Source organism: Saccostrea cucullata, unplaced genomic scaffold (assembly GCF_032062105.1).
Source record: "Saccostrea cucullata isolate Sc308-1 unplaced genomic scaffold, CSIRO_AGI_Scuc_v1 ctg2395, whole genome shotgun sequence".
Classification (NCBI taxonomy): domain Eukaryota; kingdom Metazoa; phylum Mollusca; class Bivalvia; order Ostreida; family Ostreidae; genus Saccostrea; species Saccostrea cuccullata.
In genome coordinates this window covers 30899-58655 of record NW_026926363.1, presented here as the reverse complement: position 1 = coordinate 58655, position 27757 = coordinate 30899, and the positions used below count along the sequence as shown (strand labels likewise).

The window sequence follows — 27757 nt, the reverse complement described above, 5'->3', positions numbered from 1 at the left end:
AACAAAATAGTGCCGTATATATTGAAGCTATTTTAATATATATATAAATTTTGAAAGAACAAAAGAAGTGCTACAGATTGATATTTCTAATTTCATTTAAGAAAAAATACCAAGTTGGTGGAAATCTATAATTTATTTTCGTTTTACAAGATTCTTGTAATTTAGACGTTAACAGAGGTGTGTTGGCGCGATGAGCGTAAAACGCCCTCTGGTGAGAGATTGTGTCCACAACAGCAAACGTGTTTACATTTCCGGTTGAAAATAGATTGAAAGTGAAAGTCGCAGTAAAGTTGTAAACTGGAAATGTAGGGAGTTCTAGCACTAAACATGAGCCAAACATCCACAGCAACATCAATAAGTATACCTTCAGAAATTGTTCTTTATCAAGTTAATGAATTTTTAGAAGATGTAGAGCGTGTGGATGAATTATATTTCTCTAAACCTGTTGCTCCAAAATCTAACGTGCGCGACAGACAGTTTTGTGATCTGTCAAGTGACAGCGAGACAGATACGAGTGATTTTGGTGATATAAACTATGATTCTGACTCTGAAAGCGACAATGACAACAATGATGGAGATGTATATATACCGAATGAAGTTAATGACACCGACACGAAGGAATACAAAATCCGTTCCAAATTTCAGAATGACACTTGCGGGTGTAAGGAGTTTTATGGAATGCCATGTAGCACGAAAATTGACTTTGATGCAGCATGTGAGTTTCGTGATCATTGTCTACAGTGTACTCGGGAGGAACTTGACACTATAATTAAAGTTGAAATGTTTGCACATAGGCGATCTGGTTCTGTCACACAGTCCCAGAAACACAGAGAAAAAGAACGAGAAAGACCATTTCAGGAGTACTACTTCAATGGATGCAGAGTGTGTCGTACAACATTTTGTTTTGTACATGCGGTTGAAAGAAAAAAACTCCATAAAGTTGCCAGATCTCTTGATACAGAAGGGTTTTTACCCAGAACATATGGAAACAGTGGTATGGCTCCGCATAATAGCTTAACAGTGACAGACAGGGACCGAATCAAAACATTTATTACCAAGTATGCTAGTGACTTTGCCCTGCCTCTACCAGGCCGACTGCCAAATTATAAATCTGAGAAAGTGCTTCTACTTCCATCAGATACAACAACTGCTGACATTCATGCTAAATATGAGATTCTAGCTGAAGAAATGAACTTCAGAAGAATACACTTAAGGACATTTCAAAGAACTTGGCATGAGTTGTCTTGTGTCCATTCATTACAATCATGAAGCCATGCACTGACCTGTGTCAGCTTTGTCAAAATTTCTCTCATCAACTGTCTACAGTTTCTAATATGAATGATGAGGAAAAGGAAGAAATCCTTTCTACTTACACGCAGCATGTTTCCCAAGCTAAACAGCAAAGCGACTACTACAGACACCAGTGTACCACCAGCAAGGAAGTGTTCGTTTCCTTACCAGAGGAATGTAAACAAACTGGTAAGTTAAAATTTTATTGCAAAGTTAAATTTTTTCCTTTTTGTATAGTAACAAGTATGGTATAATTTCCTTCATTAGTATTAAATGAACATTCATGTACTATTATAATTATGTGATTGGATTTAGACTATTATCAGCCTGGGTAGCTCAATGGGTAGAACACCTGACCAGGGGTCAAGGGTTTAATTCTAGCCATGCATTTTCTCCTCTTTTCCTTAGTATTAATAGGAAAACAGACATACCAAAGTGTTTGCAAAAAAATTCTCTGTGAAATTGAATTTCTTTGTTCATGAAACAATAAAAAATATGAATAACTTTCAATGCATACAAATGATCATGAATGATTAATTTTATTCTAGGAAATGCTCCATGCTCAATTGATGTGGAAATGCGTTATTCCTGGGACTATGCACAACAAGTGCATTTTCCACATCATGCCCAACAAGTGGGACCAATATTTTTTAAGACGCCCCGGAAATGCAATGCGTTTGGTGTATGTTACGAGGGTTCAGGTATGTTAATTCATAAGTCATGATATATTGTACACAAGGAAATTTTCGCCCCCGATTTATTTTCGCCCCTTTCGCCCTACCCACAAGTGGGTGAATTTAAAACGGGGGGGGGATTAAAAATACACAGCATGATTTCTTGAACAGAATTGTAAGTGGGCGAATTTAAAACAAGGCAAAATTGTTTCCAATTGTGAAAGGGCGAAAATAGCCCTGTATACAGAAATAACTTTACATGTAATTCTTATAAGAATTTTATTAATGAACTTTTATGTGGAAATCTAATATTTGACGAAAAAGTACAATCTAAAATATATATGTAAAGAGGATACTCTTTCAAATATAGAATAATACATGTATGGGGCTGAGTCAAAATAAAACAATTCTAGTTATTATGAATTCTATTAAATATAGTTGCAGCAAAATATTCAAAACACATTCTATTTTTGTCATAATGCATACATATATTAAGGTAAATAAACAAGTCAATGGTTGAGTTATTTAGTTAGGAAAACAAGTGTTCTACTTGATTGACGAGGCTGAGAACACAGGGAAGGGTGCTTATTCTGTCATTAGTATGGTTCACCTCTTTTTTCAATACCATGGATATGGAGAAAAAACAGCATCCATTCATTTCGACAACTGCAGTGGGCAAAACAAAAACAACTTTGTCTTATGGTATGCTCTACGGAGAGTTCTTGTAGGTAAGTGTACATCATATGAAAAATATTTGATTTTAATTATTAAAATTTGTAAAAGCATTGTTTGATATTCAGTATGTTCATGATGTTCAATGCCCAAAGTGTTACATACATGTATGATGTCAGTTTTGATAGTAAAGAAATGCAAACTCTTCCTAAATGTAGCATTTGTATTTAAATTAAGGAGTGTATTTCCTTTCAATTAGGACTCCATGTTATTGTGCAATATTCTATGATGGTGGCAGGACACACTAAATTTGATCCTGACTGGCATTTTGGAGTCTGGAAAGTAAAATGGCGTTCATCTACAGCAGAAACCATGACTGATATAGCAGACACAGTCCGTCATTCATCCCGCAGAGGCCATAACATTCTTCAGCTCGTGTCAGATCCACAAACACCTGTGCAGTTTAGGGACTGGAAGTCGTACATTGAACAGTTCTTCAAACCCTTGAAAAACATTCGAGGCTATCATCATTTCCAAGTAAGTGCTGAGACTCCTGGTGTTGTTGAATGTAAGGAGCTTTGTGATTCTGTTCCTTTGTTTGTGAATCTCCTGAAAGATCAGAATATCCTTCCCATCGTAAATGATCCTCTGCCTCAAGAAATCCCAGCACCTGGTATGGGGGCCAAGACGCAATGGTACCTATATGAGGAAATCCGTGAGCATTGTCTATCACTCTCTGCTAAAGACACATCATGCCCAAAACCAGTCATATCAAAGAAAGAGGTGAAAGTTTATTCACCTGATCATTCTACGTCACACTTGGGGAAAAGGAAAAGTCTTCTCCTTAGAAGAAAGGGAGGGTTATTTTGTGTAAGAAAGATTAGAAGTAAAACGTATACATGTAGTTCCTATTGTATTACTTCCAGTAAAGTGTTACATTGATGTACTTTTCTGTTAGTCGAATTTCAGTGCTTTAAAACATTTGTTGGAATTAGCATTGTTACTCAATTGTTTACATAAGCTGTATCCTATGAGTTTTAGTGTTACATCTCAACAGTTAAAAAAATGTGTAACAGTATGAAAATTGTTAACTGATGTTTGCACCTTCTCTGTGACATTTTCCTTTAAATGCACTTTGGATATATTTAGTATAACCAAAAATATTACAAAGCTTTGTCAAAAATGATTAACGACAGATTTTTAATTTTCAAAAGATACCATTTTCACACTGCCCCCAAAAATTTAATTGTTATAATCTTTATACTTAATACTGTTGACTATGTTAAGAAAGTACAGATGCATACATCTGTAATATCATAACAGTACATTTTATCCATAATATGCATGATTGCAATATTTAGAGTGTCTGTTTTAAAAATAGTTACCTAGCTGCTTTTCCTATTTTTGTGATTTTGCTTACAGCTGTCAAAGAACCTCTGTCATTCTGTAATTTATGTGATTCCTGGTGTATTCTGTCATAACTACGAATAATAACTTTTTTGTTATTTGGGAATGTAATTTCAATTTGCATATTTATCTTGCATTTCTCATGTTTCTAGAGTTTATTTTATTGAAAATAAATGGTTGGATTATTTTGTTCATTATGCATCTTTTCTTCCCTTTCTCTTGTTGGTCATCGATGCTGGTAGGATAATAAGTCAGTCTTCTGAATCAAATTCAGTTGTTCCAACAGCCATATGTAATAAGTAACAGTCATATGTAATAGGTAAGAATAACAGTATATTTAATGATTCAGTTTATTTTCATAATATCTAAGCAAAATTTTAAGAAGAGTTTAAAGAAAAAGAAGTGATTGTTCTTAATATTCCAGTAGACTGAAAGTGTTGAGATATTTTTTTCTAATTACGATGTTATGGTAACGTCACTGACGTTAGGATATGACTGGAAGATGCCTGCATACCTGGGCCTGTATCTTCTTTATTTTCAATGATATTTGCATGAAATTTTGAATTTGTGTTATTCAAAGTGTCCTGATTTAAAAAAGAAAATAGAATTAATTTAGATTTTTTACTCATCTGGACCCTTTTTTCCAGTCGCGGTCACATATGTTCTAACAACTTTTGAAAAAGATTGCATTAAAATTTTTGGTCTACTTACACTTTTTCCTTGGTGCTCAAGACCATGGTCACTATGGTAACTTATTCATTATTTTCTGCGCACGTGTACAATAGAAAGAAAGAGGTAAATGCAATATTTTCGTTATATTGAAATTGTTTTTATTTTTCTCCATAAAAATAGATTTTTTTAAGGTTTTGAAACCCGTTATTTTATGAAACACAAAGCGTTTAGGAATTGAATTAAATTTACTCGAATCATGCAAATTTCTACGTTTGTCAACTTCCCCCTTTGTGCATCACGGTGTCTCTTTAATTTTGATCGGGTAAGGTTCAAATATGAAAAAAAAAAGATTTTTCGAAGATTTCGCAATTTCATTTCAATTTCTCTTTAAATAATGATTGACAAAAAAATCATATAAAATGATTTTGAGCCAATAATTGTCTTTCAATGCTGAAACCATTGTTTTAAAAGTATCACTTGGAGATCTATAAAATAAAAAGTTTGTGTGACATTCCTCCTTCAGTGCAAAGAATATTTGACGATTATTTTTTTTCTCTTTTCTCATTTAACCACCTATAACTTGGATCATTAAATTTAGAATCTTTGTTTCTGTTCATCCCACAGGAGTCTGAATTTTTTTTTACTGTCATCCCAAAAAAAAATCTGGACTGAAAAAAAATTTTCCACCCTCGTTTAAAAAAAAAGGATGCAACATGTTTTGGGGGGACCCATAATAAATCTTGGCTTGGTCAGAACAATTTTGCGACTACATCGTTATTCAGTATCCGCAGAGTTTGTGCTATTAATTCGAATGAAAAATCCAGTCTGCCTTGCGAACCCCTCCCGAAAAACTCTTTGCCATCCTGGAATTTTCTAGTTCAGGGTGGGAACATTTTTTCTAAATTTTTCTTTTGACGATCAAGATTTCAGACGCCTGTTGTTAATCCACAATTGGTAGGGAAAAAGTATTTTGACTATTTCAGAAATTTTAAGATAAATATAATACACAATAAACGTATTATTTAAGATGAAAATAATAATTAAAACCTCTTGTTGGTAGATCTCATTTCTGTACAATACAAAGGTTCCATCCAATTGACACTCGTACTTTCTACAAAGAAATATACAGAATTTTTTAAATAAATAGCTAGTATAGATAATAGCGCTCAAATTTTTATTTTAAAAATTCCGTATCTGCATAGTTGATATATTACGTAAAGGGCTTTTTTTTGGTTTGAGGAACACATTTTATGGCGATGTCCAGGAGTAAAGAAGAAGATTTTTTAAAAATTGCATTAACTTAAGTGGTATTGGCCACACCCCTCAGACCCCAGTGAGACAGCGGCCATGATTTTCATAATTTTAGTTCCCCTTCACCCATAGATGTAATACGTAAAAATTGGTTGGTATTCTCAACGGTTCCAGAAAAGAAGCTGAAAATGTTCAAAAGTTTACACTGATTGACGACAGTCGAAAATAGATAAAAATAGGTCACAAGAGTGACTCAGGTGACATAAAATGAAATAAATATGATAAGATGGATTTCTCGTCTAAAATTGAAAAACCGTCTTTCCTCAAACATAGGCAGTAGGCAAATTCTTCTCAGTATAAACTGTTCAATTTCTATATGTTTATAGAACGAACAGTAGTTACTTATAAGTGATTTACTATTGTGAGAAAAATAAATCACTAACTGCCTATAGTTTTGAAATAAATTACCAAGCAATAAAGTATGTATTGCAGTCTGTTTGTAAAACAATTAAATGGACACGATCTTCCTTCTTAATTTTCTTTAAACAATATAATGTCATAATATGGTATGCTATGCAGAAAGTGTTTGCCTACTTTTTATCAAACGTCATCATATGCGGATCTGTGTGAGATTCACAAATTGCTTCCTTCCATGATGAGTTGCTGTCTTCTACAAAAACCTTTTATATATATATAAAAAAAAGTATTTTAAAAACATGACAAAACACCTCTTAAACCTCTCAAAAAAGAATCTTAAATTCATATTATATATCTAAGTTGAAATATGCATATTGCTTTGACTTATTAAACATACATTTTGCAACACTTTTTCATTTTTTAATAGGACAGATTGAGTTTACATTTACCTTGTTCAAAAACTTTTTTTCAACACTGTTTGTCTAATTAAGATTTGGCGAAATCAGTTTGAAAAGGTACAAATAAATTGTTTACTTGCCTGGACGTCTGATAAGCCAATTTCTTCGAATATTTTGCTTCCGAGGCCGTATGTTGGACCAGTCTTGAAACGCAGCGTTATGTGTTTGTCAATTTTTGGTTTAACATCACCATCGTCTTCATTATTAACTTTTATTTTGTGAATCTCTTTCCACATATCTGTATTGTATCTCTTACTTTCATTGAATTTGTAAGCAGATATATCAGTATCACATGCTTTTTTTTCAAGACCATCACAGACAGAAGATGATGCGTTATGTACAGCCATTCGTATCTGCAGTGCAGGTTGGTTGTCAATCAGCATATGTGGGAGGTTAGAAATACCGTGCAGACTTATAAATGGTATTGTAAACTGTAGATGGACGTCCACGCTTTTTCCTCTTGGTATTGAAATTGTTGAGTTCAAGACCTGTAAAATTATTGTAAGTGCTAAGGTTGCCTTCAACATCTGAGTCCTAGCACAAACATACACAAATTTCCAATCGGTTGCAAAGTAACACGTGATGTCAAAACACCTTTCGTATAAACATGAAAGTGTAGGTTTAACAGATCGAATAAACTACCATATATGGATATTGTTGTCATTACGCAAAAAGGTGCCCACAACACACAATGGTCCAGTCCAGTGAATGAGCCGAAAAGCATAATGGTCTACTACATGTTTATTTTTACTGCAAACGGTCAAGGAAATTTAAGATGCAATTTCAAATGACTGCAGGAAAGTCAACTAACAATTTTTTGAAACGTGTTTGTGAAAAATACGAAGAATGGGCACTAATCAAAATTTCCCACGCTCACATTAACAAACAAAGTCAGTGTTTCTTGTTAAATAATACTTTAAAATACCACTCACAAAATATTTATGAGTAAATAAGACTCAATTTTTTCAAGGACAGATGATACAAACATTAAGAGACTTAATATCATGTCACAAGTTTAGAAAAGTGGATAATTCTAAGAACTGTAATATAAAATAAAATAGTTGTAATATTTCAATAATAAAAATAAATATAACACTCACTAAAGGTTTACAAGTGAAAATAAATTTCAGAATACGTTACTTTGGTGCTAAAAGTGTAATATAACTTTAGAAAAATATACCAAGCCCGGTGAATTTTATGAGGAAAAACAAAATGACAAAATATCGGCAATATCACATCAATTTTTGGTGTGGCTGCGGGTACTTTTTAAGATTTGTGGATTCACCACTGCTTGCATAATCTGAATGTCAAAACTAGTTATCTTTCTTTTCACAGATGCATGTTTTTTTTAATTTTTTTTTTATTTATACAAAATTTTATTCACAGAAGTGAATGTTTGTTCATATATGTACTAGTTGTTTTTTCCCTTCTGCCTATTTCAAGAATTATCTTAACTTATGAATGAATTTTTTTTAAATACATGTGTAAGGATTCGTAAAAAAAACTTTCAGATGGAGACCCTGGATATGTCTCTAGTTACATGTAGTATGTATTTTATGTATTAACACCTGTCAATTCTGAGGGTGTTCATGATAAGTACAACGTGTAAATATAACATATTAAAAATTTTTTATGACTATCATATCAAGAATACTGCTTTTATAATTATATGTAATCAAGGCTATTTGAAGGAGTGTTTTTCAGTTTTGAATGAATCCATGTCTTACTTTATTCTTGCCCCTTATCTTGCATTTATTTAATATTCGAATCCATGTTGCTTAACGTATTTAACGTGCACAAACATTGCACTAGTTCTGATATACATGGTTTTTGAAAACAAGACGCCCATGGGCGGCATCGCTCAACTGAGTAACCTTGGCCATTCTGTGATTTAACAAATGTGCCCCTTTGTTATACCTATCTTGACCTTGACAATCCTAAAGGGTCATGATTGGAACAAGATTTCTCCCATATACATGTACTTCAATGTAATTTACTTGGATTCCCTATTGTGACTCCGTCGCCCATGGGTCATGATTTGAACAAATTTGAATCTAAACTACCCCAGAATGCTCCCACATAAGTTTCAGCTTTTCTGGCCTTGTAATTCTTGATAAGATTTTTAATTTTTTGAAATGTATATTTCCATGTTAAACTTGGACTCTCTTGGTCCCTCTTTTCCCCGTGTATGATTTGTACAAGGATGCATTCACATAAGTTTCAGCTTTTCTGGCCCAGTGATTCTTAAGAGGAAGATTTTAAAGTTTTTTTCCGATATTTTCCTATGTAAAACGTGAATTTTATTATGCCTCGTCCTTCCCTTGTTGTCATGATTTGTACATTTTAAAATCTACACTACCCAGGATACTTTCACATAAGTTAAAGCTTGTCTTGCGAAGTGGTTCTTGAGAAGATTTTGAAAGTTTTTTCCCATATATTCCAATGTCATTAAATCGGATTCCCTATTGTGGCTCCGCCCTACCCCTAAGGTTCATGATTTGAACAATTTTGAATCTACACTACATGTACCCAAGAATGCTTCCACATAAGTTTCAACTTTTCTGGCCTAGTGGAGGATTTTTTTTCATATATACATGTATTTCTATGTTAAACTAGGATTCCCTGTGTAAAACTAGGATTTCTATCGCGGTCCCTTCCTACCCCCGGGGGACATGATTTGAACAATTTAGAATCTACACTACCCTAAGATACTTCAACATAATTGTCAGCTTTTCTCGCCTTGCAATTCACAAGAATAAGATTTTAATTTTTTTTCCCTTTATTTTTCAATGGAAAACATGGATTTCCTATTGTGGCCCCGTCCAACCCCCGGGGGTAATGAGTTGAAGAATCTAAAATCTAAACTACCTCAGGATGCTTCCACATAAGTATCAGCTTTTCTGGCCCAGTGGTTCTGGAGAAGAAGATTTTTTAACTTTCTTTTCAAGTTTTTCCAAATATATTTCAATGTAAACCCCCTTCCCCCGTAGGGGCCTGGCAAAAACCACTAAAATTAATTCAATCGTTTAAAAATCTTCTCCTTTACTCCTGGGCATCAAGCACTTAAACTGGTGGCATGCTTGTTTTTAGCATTGAGTCCTCTACCGAAATTGTGAAATTTATGGCCCAAGAGTCAGAGGTTCTAGTGCTAGGGCGGGGCTAAATAGATTCATCGTGAAAATTCTTTATGTTTTTGAAAACCCTATCCTCATGGGCATTAAATAAACTAACCTTGGCAATCACATAGTTATGTTGAATAAGGCTGATTTTCCCAAATTGTGAATTTCATAGCCCCAGGGTCAGGGGTTCTGGTGTTAGGGTGGGGCTTCATTGATTATATAGAGAAAATGCAGAAATTCTGTGAAAATCTTATTTTCTGCTCATTGGATTTCAACAAATTAATCACTTACATAGTTATGATGAGTAAGAATATCTCTTCCAATATTGTGAATTCTATGGTCCCTGGGTCGGGGGTTCTGGGGTTAAGCCGGGGCTCTATTGATTACATGTATATGGCGAAAATACATTAATTCCTAAAAAAAAAATCTTTTTTGCTCTTGAGTATTAAACAAACTAACCATGTCCTTAGTTATGTTGAATAAGGCGGTCTCTTCCATTATTGTAAATTTCATAGACCCAGTGAGGGGTTCAGGGGTTCTATTGATTATATTGTGAAAATGCACTATTTTTTGAAAATCTTCTCCTCTGCTCCTGGGTATTAAAACCAATGAATTATGCACATAGTTATGATGAAGAGGGATGCATTTTCCAGATTTGTGAATTGCAGGGACCCTGGGTCAGGTGGTTTAGCGCTAGGACGGGGCGCGAATTACTAAATAGTGAAATTGCGAGAATTCTTTGAAAATCTTTTCCTTTTTTTCCTGTGTTTTATGCAAATATCTTTAGTTAGTATATGGTTATGATAAGCAACGGTGCCTCTTTCAAAATTGAGAATTTGAATTTTATAGCATTTAATTTAAAACACCACCCAAATTTAATTGTTGGGAAGTTATTGGAAGATACTCAGGTGACCTATAAAGTCCGTGGGCCTCTTGTTGTATTTTCGTGATTATCGCCCCTTGGAACGAGACTTCGCCCTTTATTTTAACAATCTAAATTCTCCTTTACCCAAGGATGCTTTATACTAAGTTGGTTAAAATTGACCCAGGGGTTCTTGAGGAGAAGTTGGAAAAATGAATAGTTTATAGACGGACAAACGGACAGGCAGACGGTCAACGGGTGATCTGCTCAGGTAAACTAAAAAAGACTATGCCATCTCTTACCTAAAAAGTCAGAAGCAACTTTTAGGGTCTGTTTAATCTAAATTCTCACTTAACAAGAAATGTGTGTGCCAATTCTCATTAGTTATATCCCTGTTCTGTTTGTATTAAAAAAAATAAGGCCCTAATTTATGGAGAGGCACATGGATATACAGTCAGTTGTTTTCAGATCGAAACAAAAATGATTGCAACCCATAGCATTTTTAACAAAGGGTGTGTTAAAATTTCAAGCTTCTGCGATAAGTTGTTGCTCGGTGAAAAAAATGCGAGTGGAATTTGGTATACTAGCACGCAGGAATATACAAGTAGTTGACACCAGATTTGAAAATGGATACAAAGTAACGGACAGCTAGACAGACAGACCGAAACAAAGACAGAAAAAAGGCAAAATCAGTTTAAACATCTTCTCCTTCGCAGCGGGAATTAAAAAACTAATATCTCTATTTATGAAACAATGTATAAAGATCCAAAAAGAGCGCGGAATCATTTGAGAAATCGATATAAATTACATGCCTCTATATACCTCCTACATAAAATAAAAGAATTGTGAGATTAGCTTTATAATGAAAATGCATATTTGCTGTGTTTTTCAACAAAGCCAACAGTGAAATTGATTTGAGAACCATTTTCGTGTATACTCATGGGTAGAAATATACAGGAGAAAGATGCGTTACATCACAATAAGGCTACAGAGACGTTTGTTAAAGTATAACGATATAAGGCAGCGAGAAATTCAAATTTTGAGTATATTTTTGGTGCCTCCAAACATTTAAAATGTAAATATAAGGAATGTTTTTAAGTTTAGTGTGAATTATTGGTGTGTGAATCACACAGACATGCAGTTAGTAATATTTTTCAAGAAGCGCTAGCGCGCTTCATGAAATATACCTACGTGACAAGTCTGTGTGGTTCAAACACCAATAATTCACACTAAACTTAAAAACACTACTAAACTGAAAGATGAGCAAAATCTAAGAATAGTGTTCATTGACAAGTGAATTTGTTACCTTTATTCCAGCAAAGAAGGGAGAACTAGCGTTGACCTGGCATGGGCTGTGGTCTATTTTATATTTTGCACCAACCAAGCAATGTATCTATAAAAGAAACACATGCACTTCATTTGAACAGATTCTAAAACAAAGTAACTTATTAAAGAATGAGTTAATGAAACGCGAATATCATAAGACTTCACAAAAGTCATCATTGTCACAGTATCTTTCATGATACTACATTGTACATGACTGCTTTACACCAATCATTGTGAAACACTTTCTCTCTCTCTCTGAGGATGCTTCTTTATAAACATTACCAGTAGTAATAGGCGCCGAGCTAGGTGAGTGCACTTGTTATGCAAATGAGGTCAAAAAGGCTGGATTCTGATTGGTTAAGCCACTTAGGGGGAGCTAGGCGGGTCAACTGAGTGCACTTTTTGCCCTGGGGATAGCTGGGTCAACTAAGTACATCCCCTAGGGAGAGGTCCAATAAGACTTGAGACTATTAAAACTGCAGCCTTTGACACTAAGTAAAATACGCTGCTTCTACGATTTGGCAGCGATTCGAAAATGTTATTATGACTTCACGTTTCATTTACAGCCAACCCAGCTGAGCTGCATTTTCTGAAAACGGGGAAAAAACAAATATAACTAGACCTTGTTGTCGTTAAACAAAAACGGAGGGCTTTTCGACCCCTTAAAAATCAAGAGCTTTAAAAAATGTACATGTACACATAAGTACTCTGAAGTTGACATCAAGAAGATGCTTGAGTTTCTGATTGACAATATCTATGTGGTTTTTGGAGACCAGGTATTCCAACAATCTATTGGAATTCCCATGGGTACAAATTGCGCTCCGTTATTAGCAGACTTATTTTTATATTCATATGAAGCAGAATTTATGCAAAATCTTTTGCGTGAAAAGAAAAAAACACTTGCTGTGGCCTTCAACTCGACATTTAGATATATCGACGACGTATTGTCAATTAATAATGATAATTTCCATTCCTACGTCGACACGATATATCCTGGTGAGCTTGAGATAAAAGATACCACAGAGTCCAACACATCTGCTTCATACTTGGATATTTTACTTGAAAAAGACACAAATGGTAATCTAACAACCAAGCTATATGATAAACGTGATGACTTTAACTTTTCTATCGTCAACTTCCCTTACTTATGCAGCAATATACCTTCATCACCTGCATACGGAGTATTTATATCTCAGTTGATTCGATACGCAAGAGCATGCTCTACGTATGAACAATTTCTTAAACGAGGTAAATTATTGACAAGCAAGTTGATGAAACAAGAATATCAACAGTCTCGTTTAAAGTCATCATTTCGTAAATTCTATGGTCGATACAATGACCTTGTCAGCAAATACAATTTATCATTGAATGAAATGCTGACTGACGTTTTTCATACCAATTGTTAGTCCATTATTTATACACTGAACTGACTACGGATTTTTTCCGTTATTTCCTGATTATGACAATGAGCACACGGCGGGTGTGACCGGTCAGCAGGGGATGCTCACTCCTCCATGGCACCTGATCCCACCTCTGATGTTTCGGAGGTCCGTGTTTGCTCTGCTCTTGTTTTGTATATTTGTTTAATGGACGTTGAGATTGAATACTGTTCGTTATTTCCATATCCTTATATAAAACTCATAAGGTTCAATTTCACAAAAGTTGTTTTGAGATCTATACTGAATTGGAAACATAACGAGTCTTTATGTCCATCAGCGTCAAACATAACTCTTTAGTGAATATTAAAAACATTCGAAAAAGTGGGGTGTTGCTAAAACGCGGAACGGAAAACGGAACGGAAAGCGGAACGGAACGGAAAATGGAATATTTTATTTTGGATAAAATCCCTTGAAGTACCCAAATTTTATCATAAACAATATATCTTATACATACAGTGCAGGGAAATAATTTTGTTACAGCATCAATGCTGATTTTGATGCTTCCTTTGCTTGCTGATTTTGATGCTTCCTTTGCTTGCTGATTTTGATGCTAATTATCCTTATCCTGGTTTGATCCTTATCCTGATGCTGGTTTGAAACTAGGTCAATGCTAGTAATGCTACCGGAAGTAGGATTATCCTGCCGGAAGTAGATAATTCAAAAACAGCATCGCTATTTTAGGCCATAAAAAATAATTTTTGTGGTAATTTTATTCATAGTTTGTATTTAATGACTTATTCATAGTTTGTATTTAATGTCTTTCCTTTATCTGTTTTCACTTTTAACCGAAAAAATTAGCGATTTTTTACGAATTTCGTTTTGTCGTAACTATTCTAATCGTAAAGAAACAAAATGGCGACACTGTGGAAGTTGGAAGTGAATCTTCATCTTGCGAAGTTATTGTAACATAGTTATTTGATATCGATTGCAGCTAACAATGCGATGATTTTTTCCTTTTTGTGATGCGAGTTCACTAGGTGGAATAGCCCTAGTGTGTGCAACGTGTAAGCATGGAAACGTGATGGACAATGAACATGATGAAGTTTATGTCAAATCCAAAAGAAAATTTATTGCGTGTCCTGTGAATATTTCAGCGAAAATATTATGCTTTAAATGGAAAAGTGGTAATCCAAGGAACCAAAAGATCATCAGTACAGTCACTACAACCACTCAGAGGGATGTAAACAATGTTTGTTTTTAATCAGATTATATACAAGAATAGATATGGGCTATCCCATATCCAAAGATATTTGACTTTTAGATTTAATATGTTTAAGAGTGTTAATGACTTTTATGAAAATAAAACTGCACTGTTTAGTTATAGAACTTGGGTAAATTTCATGAGTCCATAGCATTACGGTCACCCAGTCTCATAACAAACAGTACACATATCTGTGTCCGCAAGACCAGTTAGCTTTGGTCTACACACGTGCGATGGAGTTGTCAAACGAACTCCCGCGAACAGAGAAGTTACGATGGCAGACAGATTTTTTTTCATATTTAGATCACATGAATAAAAATTCTGATTAATAAAAATTAAACAATTGTCAGTTTAGAAATCCCCGGCCCAGTTCGGGTTTTGTTACACATTTTATAGGTGCTCTAACTTTGTGTAGTTTGTCTACACAGGTGCAGGAATCTGCTCAGGGATTGAAAATTCCGTCATTCAATATACTACACACACAGAATGATTATTTTTTTCTCCAAGAGGAAACTATATGATGATTAACGAACAATAAACATGATTTTTCTACAGTTGTTGATATAGTATAATCAATTCATTGGTGAAAAAAATATCAACCGAAGAATGACCTAGATATTCTCTGTTATCAAATATGTTTAAAAAAAAAGCTGGGGAGGGAGCGAGCGTAGGAATATTAACATTTTTTATTTGCATTTAGGGGGGAAAGTGATCTATGGAGGAAAAATTTACATTAATTTTTGTTTCTTTTACCTATGACATACACAACATTATTCTTATCATGAACAATTATGTTGTTAATTATTAATGATGGAACTATTTTCGTCGGAACAATTTGTGTGAGTCGCCGCTGACTACAGTAATATATCTTGAACAGATAGTAAGCACTGATCGAATATATTAACAAGAGGCCCCTGGGCCTTATAGGTCACCTGAGCATTATTCAACAACTTCCCAGTGACTGAATTTGATCCATGTTTTAAGCCAGATGCTATAGCATTTACAATCTGGTCATCATAACTATACACTTAGCAGTTCCTTAGTTTGGTTACTTTATACCCATAGGCAGGGTAGGGGAACAAAAAATGCATTTCAACTAATCAGTAATATTCAGCAATAATCAGTAGTGCCGCTACCACACATGAACCCTTGACTCTTAGGCCTAGATCCACACATTGCACTATTTTTGGAAAGGCATACTTGCTTTTCAAAAATATTTGATTAATACCAAGGAGCACATTTCAAACAATCCATTCATTTTCAGTACATAAGTACAGCCTCCCCCCCCACTATGGTACAACTGACCCTGGGGCCTTGAAATTTACAATTCTTGAAGATTAGGGATTGCTCATAACTATATAGGTAATTCATCTGCTTAAAACCTAGGAGCAAAGAAGAAAATATTCAAAAATTTAATGTTTTTTCACTATACATGTATAATCAATACAGCCCCGCCCTAACACCAGAATCCCTGACCCTGGGGCCATAAAGTTCACAATTTTGGCAGAGGCACTCTTGTTCATCATAACTATGTACTTAGTTAGTTTATATAATACCCAGGAGTAAAGAAGAAGATTTTCAAAGAATTCATGTATTTCCTCTATATAATCAATAGAGCCCCGCCCTGACACCAGAACCCCTGACCCTGGGGCCATAAAATTCACAATTTTGGTAGTCGCACTCTTGCTCATCATAACTATGTACTTAGTTAGTTTATATAAAACCTAGGAGCAGAGAAGAAGATTTTCAAAGAATTCATGTATTTTCACTATATAATCAATAGAGCCCCGCCCTAAAACCAGAACCCCTGACCCTGGGGCCATAAAATTCACAATTTTGGTAGAGGCACTCTTGCTCATCATAACTATGTACTTAGTTAAATTATATAAAATCTAGGAGCAGAGAAGATTTTCAAAGAATTCATGTATTTTCACTACATAATCAATAGAGCCCCGCCCTAAAACCAGAACCCCTGACCCTGGGGCCATAAAATTCACAATTTTGGTAGTCGCACTCTTGCTCATCATAACTATGTACTTAGTTAGTTTATATAAAACCTAGGAGCAGAGAAGAAGATTTTCAAAGAATTCATGTATTTTCACTATATAATCAATAGAGCCCCGCCCTAAAACCAGAACCCCTGACCCTGGGGCCATAAAATTCACAATTTTGGTAGAGGCACTCTTGCTCATCATAACTATGTACTTAGTTAGTTTATTTAATACCCAGGAGCAGAGAAGAAGATTTTCAAAGAAATAATGCATTTTCAATATATAGTTATTTAGCCCCGCCCTAGTACAAGAACCCCTGACCCCAGGGCCATGAATTTCACAATTTTGGTAAAGGACTCAATGCTGATTACAATCATGCAAACAGTTTGACTGCTTGATGTCCAGGAGTAAAGAAGAAGATTTTTGAAGATTGCATTAATTTTAGTGGTTTTGGCCCCACCCCCCAGGCCCCAGGGGGGCAGGGATCATGAAATTCACAATTTTTGTTCCCCTTCACCCATAGATGCTTTGTGCCAAATTTGGTTGAAATTGGTTCAGTGGTTGCAGAGAAGAAGCTGAAAATGTTCAAAAGTTTACGACCGATTGACGACGAACGACGTACGACGGACGACGACGGACAAAAACAGATAGCAATAGGTCACCTGAGTGACTCAGGTGACCTAAAAAATGGTAAAGATGATGTGAAACAGATTTAGTGTTACAAAAAATTAAGGCATTTAAACATGTTAAACACATGTGATTTTAAAGGTCAATTTTTACAATTGAATAAGACATAATTGAATTTATTTTAATTTAGAATCTGCAGGGGTCGAGGTCGTCAAAGGCTGAAAACGTGTTATTTTAGGGGAATGGACGGGAAATTTTAATTCCGGGAGGGGGAATTCCCACATTCACTCGAAGAAACACTTCTAAATCGCTGGCTCTTTGAATACCTATGGGTCCCATAACACGATCCATTCTTTCTCAGTTCTGCTTGTTTCTTGAGCAACTCTCCTATGGTCTTTTGTCTTTGATCCTTATAATATTGATTGATTTCGTTTTTTTAGACTTTCGGGCATGGCTTTACGTTTAGCCAGAGTTTGAGGGGTGGTGGATTTCCTTTCCGCCTCTGTTTTCTTGGGAGCCCATTTTTTCTTGGGAGGGGCTTTTTTTCTTCTTGGGAGGGGCTTTTCTCTTCTTTTTTTCTGCTCTTTTGAGCTGCTCCTCCGACACGGAAGATCCAATCCGGAAACACTCTTTGTTTCTTATTATCGTCTCTAACCACTACACTCTTCAAACGACGAACACGTCTTTTTTTTAGGGCTATTCCATTTCAATAAATGACGAATAATGACTCCGCCAAGAAATCCAGCTCTTCCGCGCTTTAAATAGCCGTTTTACTGTCTTGATCACTGGCCGATTGATCGGCAATGATCTTTAAATCTTGACGATGATGATCGATAAACTTTTGGGTCTGTTTATTAATAGGTAAGACCCCTTTCATTAAATTGCGTGCTCCCATGGCAAACGAATTCAATAAGGCTTTACGCCCTAATTTGATTAAATGGGCTCGCTTATCGGGATCTCGTTCCCGCTTGAGGCATGTGTACAGTCAACATTTCAAACAATCGACTTCTCAATCTGTATTCGTCTGGGGTCTGGGGACTCAGGTCGACCAGGAGATATCCGTGAGGCACCTTGGCTTCTTGATACGCAGACATCAAATGAGGCAAGGCTACATGTAACTGTCGACTCAACACACTGATCTGAGATTTATCTCTGGGATTTTTAAACAAGGCTAAATAATGAGCATTCAAACTAATGGTGCGATGAGAGGCGGCTCGATTAAATAAATTCTGAGTGATATAAATCACACTGGTATTCCAATGATGCGCTTTACGGGTAAACCAATCCACAATGGATTCGATGGCTTTTCCTCCCATCATGTCGTTAAAAATGAGTAAGTGTGGCAGACTCAAATTGGCTACTAATTTCTCGTCGTCTTCTGGAATATTTCGGATGAAGGACACCTTATCTGTTAAAGAAGTGTAAGCCGGTTGCAATTCTCGATAACACCAGACGATTTTTTCAGGCATGGGGGTGATCCAGTGTAAATTGTCAACTTATTTCTTGACAAATTCTGTTTTGCCCGGTTTCGAGGGCCCAGCGACCACCATGGTAAACTCGTGTTTGAATTGAAAAGAGGGGAGGGGTGTCTTCTCGAATACATGTTGATCAATGAAGGAAAAGATGAGTTCAGGATCCTATATATAGTTTACACAGAAATATGCGTTTGGTTTGTTGATTTCATTTTAAATAAGAATACCTTTTATAGAGAGTATGAAGAAGAAGAAAAAAAACCACACAAAACAAAAACCAATCCATTTTTATTTTTTATTCAATATCAACATCGAACAAACACATCAATAACCATAAGGTAAAGTATTATTAGAGGGTAATAATTGTCTCATCGTACACAATTCTATATTGTTTCTCCAAAGGTTTGGTCACGACTTCATGATCACGGGTCCTCTGGATTTTGTAGGGATAAGGGACTGTGACTTCCTCTATTTCTCCCTTAAGCATTTTTTCTAAAGTCTCTATGGACATGATCCGAGAGGCTCGATGGTTGAGAGTCAATCCTTTGACTTTACAGTCGGATTTTCCTTTTGCAGTCTGATAACCATAATTTTTAGGGCCTCTCGACATGTATTTGGTGATGTGATCCCCGTCTACTTCGTCGGTCCATTCTCCTAAACTGTTGCCCAATGTAAGATTAAAGGCTCCTTCCTGATGTTGGTAAATGATACTGTCTGTATCGAAATAAAGGGCCCGATCGCCTAGAGGTTCTAAAGTCTTGTAAAGGTGTAAGCGGGCATGAGCGGTAGTTAAACAGGCCAGTACCACGTATCCAAAGGGACACTCTTCTACTAATTCCTGTTTCTCTTGGTAATTCACCAGAATCATGTTCAATCTGGGGTCCTCTTTATTGTCTAAGAGTTTCATGCCCTTAATGTCGAGGGTCGAATTTTGTAAGAGTTTCTGTAATTCCTCCACTTCGTTTAAGTATCGAGTCTTGGGTTATAACAATCGTTGAGCAAATTTTCCCCACAGACAATTTAAAAAGAGTTTAGCGATCGCTCTTCTCGCTGGATTCTTCTCGATACTGAGCAGGTCCATCATGATTCCTTCTTTGTGTAATCTTGTTTCTGTTCTGAGGTCTGACAGTCGGGGGGAAGTCCGGACAATTCCTGTTTGATCTTGAGGAAGGTATCGATGTAAGGTCTGAATAAATCCTGAGTGCTTTCTGGAAAATGCCACACTTCGTGTATTCTCTCTAAGGTATATCCCATGTCCAGGGATTTTATGTAATTCGGTCGTCACCCAGGTGCCCGTGAGACTGCGTTCCTGTTCTGTGTGTTGACATAGATTTTGAGAAGTAGAGTCCTGTTGACATAAGGGAAATGATAACTTGCCTCCCGTGCGATAAGGAAATACGGGGTGATAGAGGCCTCGACAGTGAATGAGGCTGAAATAACTTCTCACGTCCTGGAACTCGTCTGTGATGATCTCAGGTTGACCCAGAGGAAAAGGTCTGTGTTTTAACACGTAAGGTTATAGGGAACATACGTCCACATATCTCATGTCCACTTCCTCACAATATAATCGCGTCGCATTGGTCCTGTCTCCGTACAGGGCTTCTCGGGGGTTCAAAGGATCGGGAATGTCCAGGTCTCGTACAAAATGCTGTAAACTCACATCTCTTTGCACTTGCTGATCGAAATCGTGCTCCGAGATGCTATGGACGGTGTGCCCCATTTCCTACACGACCGCACCCCTTCTGAAAGTTTCCTCGTGTAATTCCTGGTAAGTAAATTGGGTCCGGTGAGGATGAGTTTCGGTCTGTAGATTAGGATAGCAGGTGTGGCATCCGTGCCAATAGCAGCCGTAAAATTCGAAGACGGTGCAAGTCGTTTCCTGGTATCGTCGACGGTATAACTTACGAATTGACTTCGCCCCCGTTTCTTGCATGTCATATGTTACATCCGCTCTGCTGACTCATCCAGGTGAGCAACCGACAGGCTTTGACCGAATATTGTCGCTGTGGGTGATACCCCAGGTTAGGTCTCTTTAGGCATGAATCCTCGACGGAAGGCTACAGTAACGACCGCACATAACCTAACACCAGATCAAACCCGAAGCAGACTCAGGGTTCGCCTCCCGGGTTCACTTTCAGAAATTTTGTGACCGCTCTGGGTGCGCTTTGGGTGCACTCCGGGTTCGCTCGGGTCAACTCTGGGTCCGCTAGAGCGAACCTAGTGTTCGCTATCTGGAATCACTTTACGCACTATCGATGGATGAAGCGGATCTCGCTTTAATCTTGCTGCCAGTAAACCCCGCCCCTTGTTTATTCCAATACAGTAATGGGAGTGTGGATCGATCAGTGTTGTTAATGCGGCGATCGATAAATGTGCACTGTACATGTAAACAGAGCACATTGATAAATTTTCAAAATTCAACTGTGGCTTCGACGTAGATTAACGTGTATAATTGATTTCCATGATTTCTCCGATCTCAGAATTTCGATACCGAGAAATTCAAACTTACAGTATATTTGACAGCGGGTTATTAGGCATTTATTTTTCTTAAGTTATAATGTGACAACAAAAACAGAAGAGGAAGAAAAAAGTGTTGAATTGATTTTCAATGCACCGAATGGTGTCCAAGTGAAACTGACGAAAGCATCAAAACAAAATACCTTTTAAATTCATGCGTTATATAGTTTTAAATTATTTTTACTTTTTCTTAAGTTTTGCTAAATCGTATTTCAAATGTATGCCAAACACGTGAATTATGATATCGGATCTATAAATTATATGTAATCTTTTGTACACGTGATATATTTTATCATAAAGTCATTTAAAGTAGTTACAAAGAGGCAGTATTGCTTATCATAATTATGTTCCCCAAACGAAGTTGGGGAACATATTGTTTTTACTCTGTTTCATTAAAAGTTCAAAATAAATATTACCGGGCATTTTGTAAAGAAAGATTATTAATAGATCTTTAATTTCGATTTTCTCAATAACTACTCAGGCAATCGTTTTGAAACTTTCAATGTTTGTTTTTCAAAGTGATTTCTACTTTCAAAATAATTGTAATGAGTCGCTTGCCATAGAAACGAAACAGAAAAAAAGATTCACACATGTGTTCTCCAAGGTCTAGAAAGGGTCAAAGTTCGTCGTATCCAATAAAAGTTCTTTTCACAAGGATTACATATTTGAAATACAAAAGCCCTTGTACTTACCGTTCAAACGTTATGACTATTTACTATGTTCAAGACGACCCCCCCCCCTTTTGAAGCACACAGCCAGGTAGAATACACAGATATAACATATACAACTTACAAGTAACTTTTTAAAATCTTCATTCATAAAATTCAGGTTTTCTTGTATATCTATAACTTGTAAATTATTCATTTCATTAGATAGTGCAAGTATGATCAGATAATTTTTAAAAAAAGAAAATTAATAATGTTGGTGACGTAATTGACCTAAAGCTTCTTATAGTGTTACTTGCTGATAAGTATATTTAAAAAGTCATAGATATATCCCATAAAGGGCCTACTTCACACACATTTAAATGAAATCAAAATTTATCTTAAAAAAATATTTCTAATTATTTAAAGATAACAAAAACAATATAACCCACGGGCCTGTTGAAGGTATTTCAAATCTATAGGAAATGAGTAAATTTATTGTGTATATTCATATGCTTTTGACAATTGAAAAACTTTATTTTGTTAATAAAGTCACAAACGACGTGTTTTGCTCTTAAACCATAGGCCATGAAATTCATAATTTTGCGTTTTAAAATGATACAGTATTGCTTATCCAAATTCAACCATATTGCGAGTATATTTTTAAAATTACCAATGAGTTTAATAGGTCAGATTCTAAAATTGTAAAATAGCACCAACATCGCGCGTAACGTCAAAACATTCATTTCGCCGAAAATGTTCATGATTCCGCTAAACTGAGAAAGTTTACACATGTTTATCATCTCATAACAAACATCAGCTCTCTGCAATGCAGAAATGCTCGAATTGAAGGGGAAAATTCAGGAGTTATTGATGAGAAAAATTCAGCGCCCCGAACGAAGTCGGGGACGACATATTGATATTGTACGCATGTTTTTTTTATCCAGGCTGTTTCTCGGAGATGGCTGGGACAATCTTTCTGAAACTTTCCTCAAAAGACGATCACTGGTTGTAGTTGTGCAGTGAGGTCGTTCAGTTCCAATATGTCTACCGTTGCCATGGAAACCTGTAAAAAGCGACAAATTTTGTCCGAGAGTGTTCTCTCTGGTCCCTTAAACGTTCGTCATGAAACTTTTCTTATTTTAAGGATTAGTATCTGTAGTTGTGCGCCTCGCATTTAAAATTTTCAAATAATCGATTATTGCCATGGAAACCAGGTGAAAGTTAAAATTCTTTAATTTCGATTTTCTCAATAACTACTCAGGCAATCGTTTTGAAACTTTCAATGTTTATTCCTTGCAATGTGTCAAAGTGATTTCTACTTTCAAAATAATTGTAATGAGTCGCTCACAGTTGCCATAGAAACGAAACAGAAAAAAAGATTCAGATGTACACATGTGTTCTCCAAGGTCTAGGTCAAAGGGTCAAAGTTCGTCGTATCCAATAAAAGTTCTTTTCACAAGGATTACATATTTGAAATACAAAAGCCCTTGTACTTACCGTTCAAACGTTATGGCTATTTACTATTTAGAATACATAACATATACAACTTACAAGTAACTTTTTAAAATCTTCATTCATAAAATTCAGTTCAATGTGATATTTTGCCATCATATTTGTTTTGTCTCTTGAATTTATAAATATTTTATTTTATCATATAAAAAAAAAATTACGATTGCCCATTTATACATTTCCCGTTTTCAATCTACGTAAATTATTCATTTCATTAGATAGTGCAAGTATAAATTAAAAAAATGTGTACGTCATTTTCATAGTTTTTATTCATTCAAAAATCTTTTGATCCGCCCCCTGTATACAAAACATTTTTCGAAAATGCACACAGCCAGGTAGAATTTACACATGATATAACATATAACAACTTACAAGTAACTTTTTAAAATCTTCATTCATAAAATTCAGTTCCCATCATGTGATATTTTGCCATCATTCATTCTCCTTCTGTTTTGACTCTTTGTATTTATAAATATTTTATTTTATCTATATAAAAAAAAATTTTGTCGATTGTCAGCTGCATTTATTATCATTTCCCGTTTTCTTGTATATCTATAACTTGTAAATTATTCATTTCATTAGATAGTGCAATCGTATAAATTAAAAAAATGTGTCACGTCATTTTCATTCAAAATTTTTATTCATTCAAAAATCTTTTGATGTACACATGCTCCTGAAGGTTCGCGAAGCCTTGATCACCACTGTATACAAAGATGCTACGCGCTATGTTGGTGACGTTTGACGTTACAGCTTTCATAAAGTTATGGAAAAATTGACCTAAAGCTTCTTATAGTGTTACTTGCTGGACTGGTTGACCCCATCGCTATCTCTTTGTACTTGAAATACAAGTTTAAAAAGTCATAGGCTATTTATAATTCAACTAATGAACATAAAGGGCGCTTTGGATTTGTATATGTATGATAGATTTTGTTAATTACACGAAGCAGTCTTAAACGCATTTCCAAGTATTGACGTTGAAGCAGGACGAATTTTACGCTTCAAGAACGCCCACTGGACAAATATGTTGAACCTCCTAAATGTTGCATAAAATATTAATTAATGGAGTAAATTTATTAATCTGACATTCAATCTAAACGTTGAGAGTAGCAAATTATGAATATTCAATTATTCCTGTAGTCGATGGGGAAAACAATATAACTTAACGACTCAAAAAAGAGTATTGTCTTATTTTTACACGTCATTTTAGACGCTGGACATTTCTGTTGAACTTGTAATCCAATTACTAGCTCCAAAGGATGCGGTTTGATATCAATATTAATGAAATATTTCAAATCTATAGGAAAAGCACATCATTTTGATATAATTTGTTTCTATATAAACTTCCGTGTAAATGAGTAAATTTATTGTGTATATTCATATGCACGTTTTTAATTAAAAGCGTTACAGATTCTTCTTCTGTAAAAACTACCGCTTTCTATTTCTTGCCAACATTTAATTCAAAATTGTTAATAAAGTCACAAACGACATGGTTTTGCTCTTATTGAGTGAGGAAAATGAAAATTCTAGATTTACTTATGAACGCTCTACACACGAAAAATGCGCGATCCCTGCTAAAAAATGTAACGCGTTACACGCTTAAAATACCCTTTATTTGCGTTTTAAAATGATACTTTTTGCATAAAAATTATTTAAATGTTGTTTTCTAACTAGAATCAGGTAGTTCTGTTGAAAATCTATCCAATCATACCAAATTCACCCATATTGCGAGTATATTTTTAAAATTACCAATGAGTTTAATAGGTCAGATTCTAAAATTGTAAAATAGCACCAACATCGCGCGTAACGTCAAAACATTCATTTCGCCGAAAATGTTCATGATTCCGCTAAACTGAGAAAGTTTACACATGATTTATCATCTCATAACAAACATCAGCTCTCTGCAATGCAGAAATGCTCGAATTGATGGTGGCATGTCAGATTCGTTTTTCGGTAGAACCTCTAAAATGAAAGTGAAAGAGGGAAATTTCAGAGTTCTCACTGGCGTTACAATACACAAAATAATTCGGCTGATCTTCTTCATAGAATACATTTCCCAAGCTTTTATGATAGGAAAGATACTGCTAATTATAAAGTATGAGGCTCAGTTCAGTACATCTGCCAGATTTCTTTTATGCAAGTCTGCAAATTTAGGAACTTGTAATTTTCCTGCACTACTTTCTTCTCCTACCGATTCTAAAAATAATGAGTGGGATGTACCCAATTAAGGTCTTCCGTTTCCAATGGAAAGGACCATCATACAACTCGATGGTTGTTCAAACTTAGCTAATGGACTTTTGTTTTAGTGATGAATAAAATGAAAGTCTTGTCCAGTACGGGGCGACATATGCTATTGCTTGCAATAGCAGACTTTCTAGTTATTATTATTTTTCTTCTTCCTGGGCACTTTTTTGTCCGCGAATGATCTCGTAAACTATACATCCGACTAAGGTGAAATGTTTTTAGGGTCAGTAGACATGTTATGTAGATTTGCCGAACGAAGGTCATTTTGCGCGCACGTGCTTGCAAGACCGCGCACGTGCAACACGTGAAATGACTAGTATAATTGATATAGCCGTAACTTTTCTATTTTTTGATGAAATGTTTTGAAACTCACAATGAAAGGATATATTAGTAGTGTTCACAAGATGACATGGCAAAAATAACAAGATCTCACGCGCATGCACGTGCGCTTCGCTCTGATTGGCTGAAACTAAAGTCTCAATATCTTTCTTGTTTTTCGACAGAATGTTTTGAAATTTTGAACATAGTCATATATTAGGGAGATCTACAGCCTAATATATAAGAATTTTCATAAAAGCATGCGCATGCCCGTGTGCTTGCAAGAGCGCGCACGTGCAACACGAGAAATGTCCAATATAATTGATATAGACGTAACTTTTCAATTTTTTTATGAAATGCTTTGAAACTCATAATATAAGGATACATTATAAGCATAGACAAGAGGGCATGGTCAAAATAGCAAGATCTCACGCGCATGCACGTGCACTTCTCTCTGATTGGCTGAAACTAAAGTCTCAATATCTTTCTTGTTTTCAGACAGAATCCTTTGAAATTTTCAACATGCATATACATAATGAAGATCTACAGCATGATATATAAGAATTGCCATGAAAGCATGCGCATGCATGTGTGCTGCAATCTGATTGGCTGAAACATTAAATGCCTATAACTTTCTTAGTTTTCAACAAAACGGAATGAAATTTAGAATATGATTAGGTATAATGGATTCCTACATTATAGTTCTATCATAATTAAATGCCCGGAACATGCATGCATGCACGTGCGCATGCGAAATATGCAAAATGACCAATATATTTGAAAAACAGTAGCATGTATATTTTAAAGATTTTTTTATTCATTCTCACAAATGATATGTTAATTGTTTAGACAATATGCCATGATCATCTTGCATGTGCATACACGTGCTTGCGCGTACAGTGCGTTAAATGACACATAGTTGATATCATTGTAGCTTTTATAATTCTTTGATGAAATCCCTCGATACTGATCATATTTTTAAAATGTCTTACAGGAATTATGCACAAAAAGGGAGTTGGGGAGCGTTTGGGGAACATCTGTAACGGTCCCCGTTACAATTAGCACTAGTTATACACTTAGCATGCTTACTCTAGTTACTCAATACCCAGAAGTTGATCAGAGTAACAAAGGGAAAATGCACTTCCACTTTATAACCAGTTATGCACCTAACCCCAAAGGAACCACTAACCCTGGGGCCATTTATTTCAAAATTTTGGAAATTTTATCATAAATTTTATTTCATCATAAATGGTTGATTAATACCAAAAATAAGATTTCAGAGCATTAATTTATTTTCAGACTAAGTACCCTCCCCAACCCCTGACCCTGGGGGCATAAAATTCACCGTATTGCGAGATGCACCTTTTTTCATCATCACTATATATAAACTTAGATAATTGGCATAATTCAATACCCTGGAGCAAAAAAAAATATTTTCACAGAATTAATGTATTTTCACGACATAATAAAGAGCTCCCCCCTCCCACACATTTGGTTGAGGTGCAATTCTTGCTCATCATAACTATATCCTTTGTTTATTTAATACCCAGAAGCAGAGAAGAAGATTTTTAAATAATAAATGCATTTTCACAATATAACCAATAGAGCCCAGCCTTAACACCAGAACCCCTGACCTTGGGGCCATAA

At 35.4% G+C, this 27757-nt stretch overlaps 1 protein-coding gene across 1 annotated transcript in view; it reads right to left on the bottom strand.

The window, feature by feature from the left end:
* Window positions 1–7368, bottom strand: part of LOC134271468 (uncharacterized) — a 77843-nt gene extending 70475 nt beyond the window's left edge. The window contains exon 1 of the mRNA XM_062753660.1: window positions 6922–7368. Within this exon, the coding sequence (XP_062609644.1) occupies window positions 6922–7368 (447 nt within the window). The remainder of the gene's footprint in view (window positions 1–6921) is intronic.
* Between the last annotated feature and the right edge of the window lie 20389 nt (window positions 7369–27757).